Source organism: Scyliorhinus torazame, chromosome 17 (genome assembly GCF_047496885.1).
Source record: "Scyliorhinus torazame isolate Kashiwa2021f chromosome 17, sScyTor2.1, whole genome shotgun sequence".
NCBI lineage: Eukaryota > Metazoa > Chordata > Chondrichthyes > Carcharhiniformes > Scyliorhinidae > Scyliorhinus > Scyliorhinus torazame.
This window is the reverse complement of record NC_092723.1, coordinates 11,057,029-11,074,177: the sequence shown is the minus strand read 5'-3', so window position 1 is coordinate 11,074,177 and position 17,149 is coordinate 11,057,029. Positions and strand designations below refer to the sequence as shown.

Here is a 17,149-nt window from a genome sequence, read left to right as displayed (position 1 = left end):
CTTGTTTTCTGTCTCCCTCCTTTTATGAATAAAGGTACTACATTTGTAATTGTCCAAACCTCTGGGACTTTTTCAGAATTTGGGGATTCTTTTACGATTACTACCAGTGCATTCACTAACTCGTAGCTACTTCCTTTAATATCCTAGGATGCAACCCAACAGGTCCTGGGGAATTAGCGATGTTTAGCAGCATTAGCTTCCCAAGTACTTTTACTGCCGCCCCCCCCCCAATCTCCAATGATTAATATTGTATTTATTTCCTCCCCCATTTCTGTCCCTTGATTATCTATTTTTGGAATGTTATTAGCATCTTCCATCATGAAGACGAATGCAAAGTATTTGTTTAACTCCTCTGCCACTTCCTGGTTCCCCATTATTATTTCCCAGTCTCATTCTCCAAAGGGCCTATGTTCACTTTGGCCTCTCGCTTCCTTTTTATATATATTTTTTAAAACTCTTATAGTCTGTTTTTATATTACTTGCTAGGTTACTTTCAGATTAATACTACTGTCCACTTCCTTAATGAACCATGGTTGATTTATCCCCTTTCGAGCTACAGCACTCCCTTAGCACTGACCCTCCGACACGGCAGCATCCCCTCAGCACTGCACTGTTGGGAGAGCCAGCACTGAGGGAGCACTGCACCAAGGTATGTTGTACGGCCAGAGGGTCAGTACTGATGAAGGGCTTCACTGACTGTTCAGGACTGATGGAGCGCTGCAATGTCAGTGATATGGTGCTGAGGGAGTGCTGCACTGTCAGAGGGTCACTACTGAGAGAGCGCCGCACTGTCAAAGGGTCAGTACTGAGGGGACGTTGCACTGTCAGAGGGTTAGTACTGAGGGAACGCTGCGCTGTCAGAGGGTCAGTACTGAGGGAGCGCTGCACTGTCAGAGAGTCAGTACTGAGGGAGCACTGCACTGTCAGAGGGTCAGTACTGAGGGAGCACTGCACTGTCAGAGGGTCAGTACTAAGGGAGCGCTGCACCTTCGGAGGGTCAGTACTGAGGGAGCGCTGCACTGTCAGAGTGTCAGTATTGAGGGAGCACTCACTGTCAGAGGGTAGGTACTGGGGGAGCGCTCCACTGTCAGAGGGTCAGTACTGAGGGAGCGCTGCACCGTCAGAGAGATCAGTGCTGAGGGAGTGCTGCACTGTCAGAGAGGTCAGTGCTGAGGGAGTGCTCCACTATCAGAGTGGTCAGTACTGAGGGGGTGCTGTACCATCGAAGGGCGAGCCTGAGGGAGCGCTGCCTTGTCGAAGATGGAGTTCTGCATTTTCGCACTTTCCGTACTTGAGAATAAGACGTTAAACCCAGGCCCTGTCTGTCCTTTTAAATGCAACAGAAAATATTCCATGGTTACCATTTGAAGGACAGCAGGGGGTGGTGTGGGTTCTCACCAACAGCCTATGGGCAGCACAGATCCCTCAAACAAGATCACTAAATCCAACCTTTCTGGTCTTCACCGCACCATGCCTTCTGAGTGGCTGCATTTGCTACCCCCCTCTGTGACCACATTTAAAGATGAAAACTACTTTGTTAGAGACATAGAGCTTTGCGGCCTATGGAATATATGAATTAGGAGGAGTAGGTCATCATTAGCTGTAGTCCTCTCCTCTTTCATTTGCCTCTCTTCAGCAGTGACATACATGTCTGCCTTTCTCCTCAACCAAGGTCCCCCCCCACTATGGTTGACAAGGCACTCAACTGGATCCAACCCATTTCCTGCGTCTCTGCCTTCATTCCTTCCCTTCCTTCCCTCCCGGAAGCATGACAGGGTCACTCTTGTCCTCACTTTTCACCCCACTAGCCTCCGCATTCAAAGGATCGCCCTCAGCCGTTTCCGCCAATTCCAGCATGATGCCACCATGAAACCATTTTCCCCTCACGCCCCCCTGTCGGCATTCTGCAGGGACCACCTCCTTAATGAAACCCTGGTCCACTCCTCCATCACCCCCAACCCATCATACCTTCCCATACAAATCGCAGAAAGTACAACGCCTTACATTTTACTTTCTTGCTCCTCACTCTCCAATGGCCCCAAACACTCCCTTCAGGTGAAGCAGCATTTCACTTGCACCTCCTTGAATATGGTCTACTGTATTCAATGCTCCCGACGCGGTCTCCTCTACGTTGGAGAAACTAAATGCAGACTGGGTGACCGCTTCATGGAACACCTTCGCTCAGTCTGCAAGCACTACCTCAACCTCCCTGTCACTTGCCACTTCAACTGATCATCTCGCTCTCATGACTACATGTCCCTCCTTGGCTTACTGCAATGCTTCAGCGAAGCCCAACGCAACTGGAGGAACAGCACCTCATCTTCCTACTCGGCATGTTACAGCGTTCTGGACTCATGGGTTCAGCACCTTTAGACTATGAACTTTCTCCTCCATCGTGATCCCACCAGCTGTTACTTCGTCTTTAGTTTTGCCTTCATTGAGCACTGACCTGGGTTCTCCTGTGAACACATGCTATCTTACCTTTTATGTCACTACCAGCACCTTCTTTAATCCTTAAGCTACCATCAACACTCGCTTTGTCTTCTGTCCATGACATCTTTGTCAATGTCTCCTGAGCTCCGACCTATCGTCGGCCCTCTATTCTGCTCCCCACCTCCCTCTCCAACTATATAATCCATCGCATTTCTACCCCTCTTCTGCTCTGAGGAAGTCACACGGACTTGAAGTGTTAACTGTTTTTCTGTCCACAGATGTGGCCAGACCCACTGAGTTTATCCAGCAATTTCTGCTTTTATTTCAGACTTCCAGCGTCCACAGTATATACTTAGATACTGTCCCATGGGTGCCTGTTTCCCTGCAATACTTTGTTAGCATGGCCAGCTGCATAAACTGAAGTGAGCACTGCTGGATTGTTTGACCACAAACAATTAATGGGTTGGATCCTATTATCACATGTATTTTCCAGTGGGGTTACCGATTAATGATCTGGAACCCTTGCTAACCCAGTCACAACCCTCTGACCAGGATGAGAAAATTAATTCCAGATTAGCAATCTAGACTTGCTACTCCTTCTGCCAATGTCCTTTGGGGAAGGACATCTGGTCTAGCACACGCACGCACACACACACCCCACAGTTGGGAACCTCTGACCTAGAGACATCGACATCATCGGACATCCCAAAGTGTAGCCGGTGGCCTCTTTCAGCAACTTTCCCAACTTGCAGCAAATCTGCAGCCACTACATGATCTGGCAAATAGTGCAATGACCCTCTGCAAAGAGAAAGTCATAGAATTTACAGTGCAGAGGGAGGCCATTCGGCCCATCGAGTCAGCACCGGCCCTTACAAAGAGCACCCAACTGAAGCCCACGTATCTACCCTATTCCCGTAACCCAGTAACCCCACTTAATATTTTTTGGACACGAAGGGCAATTTATTATGGCCAATCCACCTAACCCGCACATCTTTGGACTGTGGGAGGAAACCGGAGCACCCGGAGGAAACCCTGCAGACACGGGGAGAACATGCAAACTCCGCACAGACAGTGACCCAAGCCGGGAATCGAACCCAAGATCCTGGAGCTGTGAAGCAACTGTGCTAACCACTATGCTACGGTGCTGCCCAATCGTTTTGGCAGCTATATGCTTCCTATGCAAAGAGGCTTCATTTTATGCACAGAAGACAACATACCAATGCTTTACAGCCTATTACTACACGTTGGTAGCTATCATGTATCCAAGCAACATTCAAACCACTCGGGCAATCATCCAACATGTTTGAGATCACCCTCTTTAAAAAAAAAAGGCAAGAAAGCCTGACTCCACCAAGCCACACAAACCTGTTGGCCATTACTAAGTAATAGCAAAAATACTGTGGATTCTGAAAATCTGAAATTAAAATAGAAAATGCTGGATAAACTCAGCTGTTCTGGCAGCAGGTCTGTAGAAGGATCATTTAGATTTGAAACGTTAGCTCGGTTTCTTGCTACAGATGCTGATGGGCCAAAGATATGTGGTGCTCAATGTTGGGTAAAGGAAATTATTTCACAAAGTTGACAACATTCTTATCTTTCAAAGATCTGGGTACCCAAGTCTCCAAAGGGTCTTGGATATATCATTGAAAAAAGGAAAGAGTTGCACGGCTGTGGGATTTGCTCTTCCAAAGAGCTGGTACATTCATGATGGGTGAACTGGCCACCTTCTGTGCTTCAAGGTTTTCTCTCCCACCTTTGGACACAGTCAGCAGGACTAAAAGAAAGAAGTTTGCGGAGTCAATCGGCTGAATTGTCTTCTTCCAATTCTTTTTTTAAAAACTAAATTTAGAGTGCCCAATTCATTTTTTCCAATGAAAGAGACAATTTAGTGTGGGCGAAACCAACGCAAACACAGGGGGAGAATGTGCAAACTCCACATGGACAGTGACCCAGAGCCAGGATCGAACCTGGGACCTTGGCGGCGTGAGGCAGCAGGGCTAACCCACTGTGCCACCATGCCGCCCCCAATTCTCAAGCACATGAAATTTGTGAGGTTTCACAGAAACATCAAGTTCGTCACGCTTCAGCAAAGGGGCACCTGTGGCCACACAGAACCCTTAAGAAAGTTAAAATCAACACCTTGATATCTGCCATGTGGCATTCTACCACCAACATATTTTACAATATTATCTCCAAGATCCCTATTCACCTGAAGAATGATATCATGAAATGAAAATGAATGAAAATCACTTATTGTCACAAGTAGGCTTCAAATTAAGTTACTGTGAAAAGCCCCTAGTCGCCACATTCCGGCGCCTGTTCGGGGAGGCTGGTACAGGAATTGAACCGTGCTGCTGGCCTGCCTTGGTCTGCTTTCAAAGCCAGTGATTTAGCCTTGCTAAATAAAGATAAACTATTTCCACTGGTTGTAGATTCTAAAACTAGGGGGCATAGTCTAAAAATTAGGGCCAGACCATTCAGGAGAGGTGTCCTTGTGTGGCTTCTTAAAAACATTAAGTTGCTGATATTTCATTCAACCATATCTTTGAATCCAGTGTTGTTAAATCTTTTTAACCTTTGGCCTGGCTTGTACAATATTGAAAATTTTATAGGACAAACTCACATCAAAAGAAAAGCAAAACCTGGAGAAGCTGGAAATCTGAAATAAAAACAGAAGTATCTGGAAATACTCAGGCAGCATTTGTGGAGAGAGAAACAGGGTTAATGTTTCAGATCAAAGATCTTTCTTCAGATTCCACTTCGATAAGAACAGGAAAAACAAAATATTATTTAAATGAACAGAGGCTACAGAATGCTAGAGTACAGAGGAATTCGAGTGTCCTCGTAGATGAATGACTGTGGGGTACAAGTAATTTGGAATGTAAATGGAATGATGGCTAGGAGGATGGGAGTATCAAATTAGGGAAGTCTTGCTTCAGTTGTACAGGCGAGACCACACCTAGAATACTGCGTACAGTATGTGTCTCCTTATTTAAGAAGCAATATATTGCATAGTTGCGAGAAGGTTCACTGGGTTGATTCCTGGTATGAAGAAGCTGTCATGAGAAAAAGTTCAGCCAAAGCTCATTGGCAGTCGGAAGAATCTGAAGTGAGCTCACTGAAACATACAAGATTCTGAGGGAGATTGACAGGGTAAATGCCGAGAGGACGTTTACACTCGTGCAAGAGGTCAGAACTGGAGGAGCACAGGAGGACTGGAGGAGGTTAGCGATTTAAAGTATTTTAAAATTCACCTTTATCATTATATTAGTGATCCAAGTCTCCAATTGTTCTGATTACTGAAACTTAAATTTTTCCACTAAAATACCTGCAGTATTTATTGCTCACAGGATGTGGGCTTCACTGGCTAGAACAGCATTTATTGCCCATCCCTAATTGCCCTCAAGAAGGTGGTGGCAAGTCCACTGCAGTCCATGTGGTGTGGGTACACTGACAGTGTTTTTAGGGAGGGAGTTCCTGGATTTTGACCCAGCAACAGTGAATGAACGGCAATATAATTCCAAGTCAGGATGGAGTGTGGCTTGGAAGGGAATGTGCAGGTGGTGGTGATTCCCATGCATCTGCGGCCCTTGTCCCTCTGGGCGGTAGGCTTCACAGTGGTTTGAAACAACTGAATGGCTTGTTGTTTCAAAGACATTTAAGAGTCAACCACCTGTAGGATAGACCAGGTAAGGGCTGCAGATTTTGTTCCCTAAAAGAGAGTTTGGTGACTGAGGGATTTAAGGGTTTATTTTTAATTTTTATCTAAAGTCTAATCTTTCTTTTATTTTGCTAATTAACGTAAACGTTGCTGTTTGGTTGAGAAGGTGGTGAATTTTCAATCAGCTTTAAACAAAGGTTCTACTTGTAGCTACTTGCAGCTAGAGCTTGTTAATTAGTTAATTGGATTAGGCCAGTTTTCAGAGGCTAGTCACAGCATAAAGGTGAGCCAGCTACAGTGCAGACTTTGTTAGCACCGAGTGCTGAATTTGGGTGCATTTGAGTGCTATAGTGAAAGTTTGGTGACTGAGGGATATTAAGGGTTCATTTTTATCTAAAGTCTAGTCTTTCTTTTATTCAGTTAATTAACTTAAAAGTTGCTGTTGGTTTAGAAGGTATATTTTCAATCAGCTTTAAACAAAGGTTCAACTTGTAGCTACTTGCAGCTAGAGCTCGTTAATTAGTTAATTGGATTAGGCCAGTTTTCAGAGGCTAGAGTCACAGTATAAAGGTGAGCCAGCTACAGTGCAGACTTTGTTAGCACGGAGTGCTGAATTCGGGTGCATATGAGTGCTATAGTGAGAGTTTGATGACTGAGGGAGTTAGGTGAGGAGGGAGCAAGGTGCTCCTTTCATTTCATTTCCTACATTTCCTCAAAGAGCGAGAAGGGAGCCGGGAGTTTACAGAGAGTGCAGCTGACTGGAAGCAGAGTCGGAGGGCGGAGTTCCAGTTGGTCCACAGTGCAGCTATATTCTGTAAGGTAAGAGGGATGGAGGCTAGGGCAGTTGCATGCTCCTCCTGTAGGAAATGGGTGGTGAGGGATACCACCGGTGTCCCTGCTGACTATACCTGCTGTAAGTGCACCCAATTCCAGCTCCTCAGAGACCGTGTTAGGGAATTGGAGCTGGAGCTGGATGAACTTTGGATCATCCGGGAGGCATAGGTGATAATAGACAAGAGTTACAGGGAGGTAACCACACCCAAGGTACAGGACAAGAGCAGCGGGGTTACAGTCAGGGGAAAGAAAACTAACGGGCAGACAATGCAGGGATCCCTCATGGCCGTTCCCCTTCAAAAGAAGTATACCGTTTTGGATGCTGTTTGGGGGGGGGGGCCTAGCGGCCAGGTCTCTGTCACTGAGTCAGGCTCTCAGAAGGGAAGGGGGGAGAATAGAAAAGCAATAGTGATAGGAGACTCAATGATTAGGGGAATAGATAGGAGATTCTGTGGTCACGAGTGAGACTCCCGGAAGGTATGTTGCCTCCCGGGTGCCAGGGCCAGGGATGTCTCGGACCGTGTCTTCAGGATCCTTAAGGGGGAGGGGGAGCAGCCAGAAGTTGTGGTGCACATTGGTACCAATGACGTAGGTAGGAAAAGGCGTGTGGATGTAGAGTTAGCTGGAAGTTAAAAGCCAGGACAGACAAAGTTGTCATCTCTGGTTTGTTGCCGGTGCCACGTGATAGCGAGGCTAGGAATAGGGAGAGAGTGCAGCTGAACACGTGGCTGCAGGAATGGTGTAGGAGGGAGAGCTTCAGGTATTTGGATAATTGGAGCGCATTCTGGGAAAGGTGGGTCCTGTACAAGCAGGACGAGTTGCATCCGAACTAGAGGGGCACCAATATCCTGGGAGGGAGGTTTTCTAGTACTCTTCGGAAGGGTTTAAACTAATTTGGCAGGGGAATGGGAACCGGACTTGTAGTCCAGCAACTAAGGTAGCCGATATTCAGGACGCCAAAATGTGTAGTGAGGCAGTGAGGAAGGGAACACTGACAAAGGAGAGTACTTGCAGGCACGGAGATGGGTTGAAGTGTGTATATTTCAACGCAAGAAGCATCAGGAATAAGGTGGGTGAACTTAAGGCATGGATCGGTACTTGGGACTACGATGTGGTGGCCATCACGGAAACTTGGATAGAAGAGGGGCAGAAATGGTTGATGGAGGTTCCTGGTTATAGATGTTTCAATAAGTTTAGGGAGGTTGGTAAAAGAGGTGTGGGGGGGGGGGGGGGGGTTGCATTGTTAATTAGAGGTAGTATAACAGATGCAGAAAGGCAGTTCGAGGAGGATCGGCTTACTGAGGTAGTATGGGTTGTAGTCAGAAATAGGAAAGCAGCAGTCACTTTGTTGGGTGCTTTCTATAGGCCCCCCAATAGCAGCAGAGATGTGGAGGAACAGATTGGGAAACAGATTTTGGAAAGGTGCAGAAGTCATAGGGTAGTAGTCATGGGTGACTTCAACTTCCCAAATATTGAGTGGAAACTCTTTAGATCAAATAGTTTGGATGGGGTGGTGTTTGTGCCGTGTGTCCAGGAAGCTTTTCTAACACAGTATGTAGATTGTCCGACCAGAGGGGAGGCCATATTGGATTTGGTACTTGGTAATGAACCAGGGCAAGTGATAGATTTTTTAGTGGAGGAGCATTTTGGAGATAGTGACCACAATTCTGTGACTTTCACTTTAGTAATGGAGAGGGATAGCTGCGTGCAACAGGGCAAGGTTTACAATTGGGGGAAGGGTAAATACGATGCTGTCAGACAAGAACTGAAGTGCATAAGTTGGGAACATAGGCTGTCAGAGAAGGACACAATTGAAATGTGGAACTTGTTCAAGGAACAGATACTATGTCCTTGATATGTATGGCCCTGTCAGGCAGGGAAGAGATGGTCAAGTGAGGGAACCATGGTTGACAAGAGAGGTTGAATGTCTTGTTAAGAGGAAGAACATAAGAACTAGAAGCAGGAGTAGGCCACCTGGCCCCTCGAGCCTGCTCCACCATTCAATGAGATCATGGTTAATCTTTTGTGGACTCCGCTCCACTTTCCGGCCCGAACACCATAACCCTTAATCCCTTTATTCTTCAAGAAGGATACTTATGTAAGGCTGAGGAAACAAGGTTCAGACAGGGCGCTGGAGGGATACAAGATAGCCAGGAGGGAACTGAAGAAAGGGATTAGGAGAGCTAAGAGAGGGCATTAAAAATCTTTGGCGGGTAGAATCAAGGAAAACCCCAAAGCCTTTTACATATGTGAGAAATATGAGAATGACTAGAGCGAGGGTGGGTCCGATCAAGGACAGTAGCGGGAGATTGTGTATTGAGTCTGAAGAGATAGGAGAGGTCTTGAACGAGTACTTTTCTTCAGTATTTACAAATGAGAGGGGCCATATTGTTTGACAGGACAGTGTGAAACAGACTGGTAGGCTCGAGGAGATACTTATTAGGAAGGAAGATGTGTTGGGCATTTTGAAAAACTTGAGGATAGACAAGTCCCCCGGGCCTGACGGGATATATCCAAGGATTCTATGGGAAGCAAGAGATGAAATTGCAGAGCCGTTGGCAATGATCTTTTCGTCCTCACTGTCAACAGGGATGGTACCAGGGGATTGGAGAGTGGCGAATGTCGTGCCCCTGTTCAAAAAAGGGAATAGGGATAACCTTGGGAATTACAGGCCAGTTAGTCGTACTTCGGTGGTAGGCAAAGTAATGGAAAGGATACTGAGGGATAGGGTTTCTGAGCATCTGGAAAGACACTGCTTGATTAGGGATAGTCAGCACGAATTTGAGAGAGGTAGGTCTTGCCTCACAAGTCTTATTGAATTATTTTGAAGAGGTGGCCAAGCACATGGATGAAGGTAAAGCAGTGGATGTGGTGTACATGGATTTTAGTAAGGCATTTGATGAGGTTCCCCATGGTAGGCTTATGCAGAAAGTAAGAAGGCACGGGATAGTGGGAAATTTGGCCAGTTGGATAACGAACTGGCTAACTGATAGAAGTCAGAGAGTGGTAGTGGATGGCAAATATTCAGCCTGGATCCCAGTTACCAGTGGCGTACCGCAGGGATCAGTTCTGGGTCCTCTGCTGTTTGTGATTTTCATTAATGACTTGGATGAGGGAGTTGAAGGGTGGGTCAGTAAATTTGCAGACGATACGAAGATTGGTGGAGTTGTGGATAGTGAGGAGGGCTGTTGTCGGCTGCAAAGAGACATAGATAGGATGCAGAGCTGGGCTGAGAAGTGGCAGATGGAGTTTAACCCTGAAAAGTGTGAGGTTGTCCATTTTGGAAGGACAAATATGAATGCAGAATACAGGGTTAACAGTAGGGTTCTTGGCAATGTGGAGGAGCAGAGAGATCTTGGGGTCTATGTTCATACATCTTTGAAAGTTGCCACTCAAGTGGATAGAGCTGTGAAGAAGGCCTATGGTGTGCTCGCGTTCATTAACAGAGGGATTGAATTTAAGAGCCGTGAGGTGATGATGCAGCTGTACAAAACCTTGGTAAGGCCACATTTGGAGTACTGTGTGCAGTTCTGGTTGTCTCATTTTAAGGATGTGGAAGCTTTGCAAAAGGTGCAAAGGAGATTTACCAGGATGTTGCCTGGAATGGAGAGTAGGTCTTACGAGGAAAGGTTGAGGGTGTTAGGTCTTTTCTCATTAGAACGGAGAAGGATGAGGGGCGACTTGATAGAGGTTTATAAGATGATCAGGGAAATAGATAGAGTAGACAGTCAGAGACTTTTTCCCCGGGTGGAACAAACCATTACAAGGGGACATAAATTTAAGGTGAATGGTGGAAGATATAGGGGGGATGTCAGAGGTAGGTTCTTTACCCAGAGAGTAGTGGGGGCATGGAATGCGCTGCCTGTGGAAGTAGTTGAGTCGGAAACATTAGGGACCTTCAAGCAGTTATTGGGTAGGTATATGGATTACGGTAGAATGATGGGATGTAGATTAATTTGTTCTTAATCTAGGACAAAGGTTCGGCACAACATCGTGGGCCGAAGGGCCTGTTCTGTGCTGTATTTTTCTATGTTCTATGTTTAAAAGGACATTAGTGAACCAGAAGGGTTTTCAGGACAATCGCTTCATGGTCACCATTATCGAGACTTATTTTCAATTCCAGGTTTATTAATTGCATTTCAATTCCATCAGTTGCCATGGTGAGACGTGGACACCTGTCCCCAGAGCATTAGCCTGGGCCTCTGCATTACTAGTTCAGTGACATTACCACTATGTCACCTAAAAATACTTGCTATAATATAGAACGACCAATATTTTGATCATATAGGTATAATTCTGAAAATTGAATAGCTAGGACTTTTTAGTTGCATACATATCGACCTTGTATTAGATTACATAAATAATTATTGATATGCACTGTTGACCTGATGGGTTGTTTTGCCACAGACTAGTTGGATGTGGTTCTGCTGCCATGGCATTTGTAACCTCTTTTTCCCACTTCTTTCTTTCTTTCATAAAAGCAAATGACTGCGGATGCAGGAATCTGAAACCAAAGAGAAAATGCTGGAAAATCTCAGCAGGTCCGGCAGCATCTGTAGGGAGAGAAAATAGCTAACGTTTCGAGTCCAGGTGACCCTTTGTCAAAGCTAAAAGACAGAGAAATATTTCCCGCTTTACAACGATGTTAAGTCTGGAAGTACTTGGAATTTTGTGCAAGGCCATAAGCCATCATGTATGGCAGCGGAATAAAAAATGTCATAGCAGAATCCTGCAGGCTGCTTACAAACAAATTTGCTAATGTTGTTTGTAGTGCTACAAGGGGAAGTAAAACTGGCTTGGTTGCAATTTGCACATATTGGAACACTGCCAGGAATTTTCTTACCAGGATGGTACATTTGGATCCCTGTATCCTTATGCTAAATTCTTGAAAATAAAATAAGCTAAAATAACAGAACACAAGCAAGAAATTGCAAGGTGTTGCCATTAATTTTCACATGTCGCTCTTACACAGATACTTAGTCGAAGGAAGTCATTTGCATCTGTAGAATGGAAAAGGAGGTACAGAATGCTTCTTTTGTCTGAACAAAAACCATAGTTGGCAGATACCTTTCCTCATCAAATGTTATCTCAAATAGGCAGCATTAGTGACATACTGGCACATTCATTTGCATCTTGTGGCTGCATGTAGTGAGAATTTGTTAGAATCATTCTCGAAACCTTTATACAAAGGGACTATGATAAAAGAATTGTGCGACGGGTGGTCAATTCTCGGTGTGGTTGACCATAAAACTTACAAACATAACAGGAGCAAGCCATTCGGCCCCTTGAGCGCGCTTCATTCAGAGAATCATAGAATTTACAGTGCAGAAGGAGGCCATTCGGCCCATCGAATCTACACCGACCCCTGAAAGAGCACCCTACCTAAGCCCACACCTCCACCCTATATCCGTAACCCAGCAACCCACCTACCGTTTGGACATTACGGGGCAATTTAGTGTGACCAATCCACGTAATCTGCAAATCTTTGGACTGTGGGAGGAAACCGGAGCACCTGGAAAGAACGTGCAGACTCTGCACAGTGACCCAAGCCGGGAATTGAACCTGGGTCCCTGGCGCTGTGAAGCAACAGTGCAAACCACTGTGCTACAGTGCTGCCCATTCAATAAAATTGTTGCTGATTCAATCAGCTTCACCTGCCTTCCTCCCATACCTCACGACTCTCTTGTTGATCAATAAATTGTCTAATTCAACTTTGAATTCAATGACTCAGTCATCGGGGGGACAGAGAACTTTAAGCAATAACAATCTTTGAGAAAATAAATTGCTCCTCATCTTGGTCTTAAATGGGGAGAGATCATTTTGATGAAATTGTGCCCCTGAGTTCTAAATCTCCTAACAAAGTAAAACATCCGCTCAGCATCTACTCTGTTAAGCCCACTCAGAATCTTGTATCTCCCAATAGGGTCATGTCCCAGTCTTCCGAACTCCAATGACCAAAGGTCCAAGATGCTCAACCTTTCCTCGCATGACCATTCCTTCATCCTAGAAATCGACCTTGTGAACGGTCTCTGATTTCCCTCCACTTTTAACTGCTCCACTATTGGCGGCAGTGCTTTCAGCCGCCTAAGTCCTGCGTTCTGGAATTCCCTCCCTTTCCCCTCTCTCTACCACATGCCTTAAAACCGATCTCTTTGATCAAGCTTTTGGTCATCTGTCCTAATAGCGGTGGCACAGAGTCAATTTTGTTTGATCAAGCTCCTGTTGAAACACCTTGGGAACAAAGCAATTAGGAGCAGAAGTAGGCAATTCAGCCCTTCGAGCCTGCTCCGCCACTCAATCAGATCATGGCTGATCTCTTCCTGGTCTCAAATCCACCTCCCCACCTGTTTGTTACCCATATCCCTTTAACCCGTTTTTTAAAATCAGAAATATATCTATCTCTTTCTTGAAACCATTTAATGATTCCGATTCCACCGTGCTATGCAGCAGCGAGTTCCACAAATTCACCACCCTCTGGGAGAAGTAGTTCCTCCTCATCTCAGTTCTAGGGCAGCACGGTAGCATTGTGGATAGCACAATTGCTTCACAGCTCCAGGGTCCCAGGTTCGATCCCGGCTTGGGTCACTGTCTGTGCGGAGTCTGCACATCCTCCCCGTGTGTGCGTGGGTTTCCTCCGGGTGCTCCGGTTTCCTCCCACAGTCCAAAGATGTACAGGTTAGGTGGATTGGCCATGCTAAATTGCCCTTAGTGTTGGGTGGGGTTACTGGGGATAGGGTGGAGGTGTTGACCTCGGGTAGGGTGCTCTTTCCAAGAGTCGGTGCAGACTCGATGGGCCGAATGGCCTCCTTCTGCACTGTAAATTCTATGAAATCTACCACCTCAACCTATATCCGTGAAGCCAAAGAAACCAGCAGGCCCTAGGTGTGATCCCTAACCTACCTAACTCAGCCAGGCTGGTAATAGAGATGCTACAACTGGCTTAAATAGGCTATAGGGTGAGAAAGGCCAGCAGATTCCTACCCCTATTGGTTATCTGGTGATCTGCACTGAACCGATGCATTCAAATGCCAGAGAAGCAGAGGATCTAGTTCAGCCATCACCCAAGGATTTTATCCCTTCTCATGCAAGGTGAATAGTGACAATTAGATTAGTGTTGGAAGGCTTGTAACTGAAGAACCATTACAGCAGCACTGATCAGTGTCTTTCGGGGGGGGGGGGGGGGGATTACATTTTGGGGGCTGGGTGGGTTGGAGCAATGCTCAGATAGTTACCCATTCATTGAAAAAGAACTGTCCAAAATTACAGCACAAATTGCACATTACACGCAATTACTGCACCTCGGATGAAAAAAATTAGTAAAACACATAGCGCTGGAATCATCAAGGTTGAACTAAAGAGAAACTTTGGTGTTTCATGCCAAACATGTCAAACCATTATAGAGGAACAAAGTCAATAAAATATTGAACTACATGGCCACACCGTAGAAGATACGTTCCAAGGCAGTTATGATCAAACTGTGCAACGCTCTGATAATAATCCATTTTGAATACTCCACCCAGTTCTAGTCACCAAAAGCGTGAGAGCGCCCTTCATTTACTAAAGTGAGGCATGAGACAATTCTGGTGCCGGGGATCAAGATGTGAGAGACTCGGTATTTTCATCTATACCTCCGTGGGAAGCAATCTCACCTCAGTGCCAGACGATTGCGACTTTAAAACCCGACTCCAGGGACATGATCTAGGCTGACACTTCAGTGCAGTATTGAGGGTGCACTACTTTGTTGAAGATGCTGTCTTTGGGATGAAATATTAAACTAAAACCATTTCCGCCATCTTTGGGTAAAGGATCCCTTGGCACTATTCAAAGAGCAGGTGAGTTCTCCCCAATATACTGACCAACGTTTAACTCCCTCAACTAACATCATTAAAACAAATTCAGCAGGACTCTCCGTTCCTGAGACTAAGTGTTGATGCAGGGGCAGGATTCCTGGACTTCTCCTACAGCAAAACTGGCGCTGCACCTGGGACCGATTTAGCAACCGTTAAGGGTTGGAACCGGCGCCACGTAGAACACAATCGATGCCAATGAAAAACGGTGCCAGATTCGCCAGGTCCTTGTTGCCAGGCAGGAGGCTGACAAGCTAAAGCTGAATAAACATACTTCACTCCCCACACACACCTGGACGTGGTCGGCGGGCCCGAGGAAAGGACAGTCGCCGGGGTGGAGATCGGTATCGAGGAATATTTTACTATTTAAAACTGCTATATAAATGAATGTTATTGTTTAAATAAATATGAACTGACAACCAGGAATGCATTACATAATGCAAAGACATATAGAAACGTGAAATTTTAACTATTTTTCCATCTACTTGGCCCAAGTGTTCCAGCACTTTATTTTAGGTTTTCAGAATATGTGGTATTTTGCTTTTTCATCCAATCTATCGCCAGACATCCTATTCATACGACTCTCATAGAATCATAGAATTTACAGTGCAGGAGGCCATTCAGCCAATCGAGTCTGCACCGGCCCTTGCCTCCACCCTATCCCCGTAACCCAGCAACACCTAACCTTTTGGACACAAAGGGGCTCTTCAGCATGGCCAATCCACCTAACCTGCTCTTCTTTAAACAGTGGGAAGAAACCGGAGCACCGGAGAAAACCCACTATCGTGGCCGAAATGTTTTTTGAAAATCTAAATTGTGTACTTCAATATTCAACAGTAGTACAGCATTCACAAGGAGCAATTTTACTTTGAACCTCATTCGATCTGGTGGGTTTAAAAATCTATTCGTAGCGACGTGTCGTTGTTTTTATTAAGCGGCTTGATGACGGCGCAACATTAATTGAGAACACCGTCTTTAATCTGCTGACGGATCAGAATTCATGGTACAATATTCACACTGAATTTCGGATCCCATTCACGGTGCGCAGAGATGACAACGCTAAAGCAATCTATGCCCACTGCCCAACCCCACGACTGAGACATATCAACAGCATGGAAAAGAAAAAAAGCCCGGAGAGAAAAACAGCAAATTTGATATTCATCCAAGGTTAGGTCAATACCAACCAACAACCAAAATTACTGACCTTCCCTGCACCGCCCTTGGGTTGCAAGGGGCTCACAACAATAACACAAACAAAGGCTGTAACCAAAAAAAGAAAACAGGAGGCAAGGTGCACCATTGTAGATCCTCAATCGTGGACCAGTGCGTTGACCATTTTGAGGTGTGCTGCATGTAAACAGGGAGCATCAGCAGCATCAACAAGCACTTGCCATTCTCTTTGCGTGGCCAAAAACAAAATGTTGTTTACATTTGTGCAGCCAAAAAGGAGGGGAGGAAAAAAAAGACTTCTTTAACAAAAAAGGAAAGGGGTTGGCAGTACACAAACGCAGTGGGGGATTCGAGCAAGGCTAACCTCACCAATGCAGTCGGATCAATGAGAGAATTAAGATTTAATTTAAATTAAAAATTGGGGCGAGTCTGACTCTCACCTGCGGGCTCGGCGTTCTGCAGGCTGCTCCTGCCCTGGAGCCGGGGTCGCAGCTTCTTGGCGCGGATGGGGATGGGGTCGGACATGTTGTCTCCGCTCGGGGAGCCGGGCGACTGAGAGGAAGGGGAGGAGGAGCGGGAGGAAGCCGCCGCTCCCTGACGCGGCGGATTGATGGGGCTGCCCGCAACGCTGCCGCCGCTCCCCCTCAGATAGTCGCGGACACTCGCGGCGCCTCCCAGGCTCGGCCTCGGGCGGCAAGGCCGCGGGCCGGCTGCCCCTAGCAACGGGGCCCAGGCCTGCCTGTGCCAGCCGCTCATCCACCGGCAGATGGCAATCATTAAAACTCTTTCTAATATTTAATTATAAACACCAAAATACTTTTTTTTTAAACCTAAACAATCTGTATTGTTGGGCTTTGGAGCCACAAACTGTAATGGAAAAAACAACTCTATTCTCCTCGGCTTTTATTTCCTTCTGTAATTCTTCAAATGCCATATTAAAAATAAACCCTCCCTCAGTGAACATGGTGACAGGCATTCCTGGCGTGCTAACATCATGTTTTGGAACACCTGTCCTGGCAAAGATTCCCCTTGCCAGACGGGCAACACAATACAGACAAGTGTAAAAAAAGGGGGATTTATAGTGTTCAATTCTGGTCGCCACACTACCAGAAGGATGTGGAGGCTTTAGAGAGGGTGCAGAAGAGATTTACCAGAATGTTGCCTGGTATGGAGGGCATTAGCTACGAGGAGAGGTTGAATAAAC

General features: G+C 46.0%; 1 protein-coding gene across 2 annotated transcripts in view; it reads right to left on the bottom strand.

The window, feature by feature from the left end:
* LOC140393710 (AMP deaminase 2-like) overlaps positions 1 to 17,149 on the bottom strand; it is a 190,094-nt gene that overhangs the window by 144,657 nt on the left and 28,288 nt on the right. Inside the window, exon 1 of one of the 2 annotated variants that reach the window (XM_072480019.1) lies at positions 16,386 to 16,583. The exons of the other annotated variant lie outside the window; for it this stretch is intronic. Within the exon in view, the coding sequence (XP_072336120.1) occupies positions 16,386 to 16,470 (85 nt within the window). The 5' untranslated portion in view covers positions 16,471 to 16,583. Of the gene's footprint in view, positions 1 to 16,385; positions 16,584 to 17,149 lie in introns of those variants that run through there. 2 annotated transcript variants of the gene reach the window in all.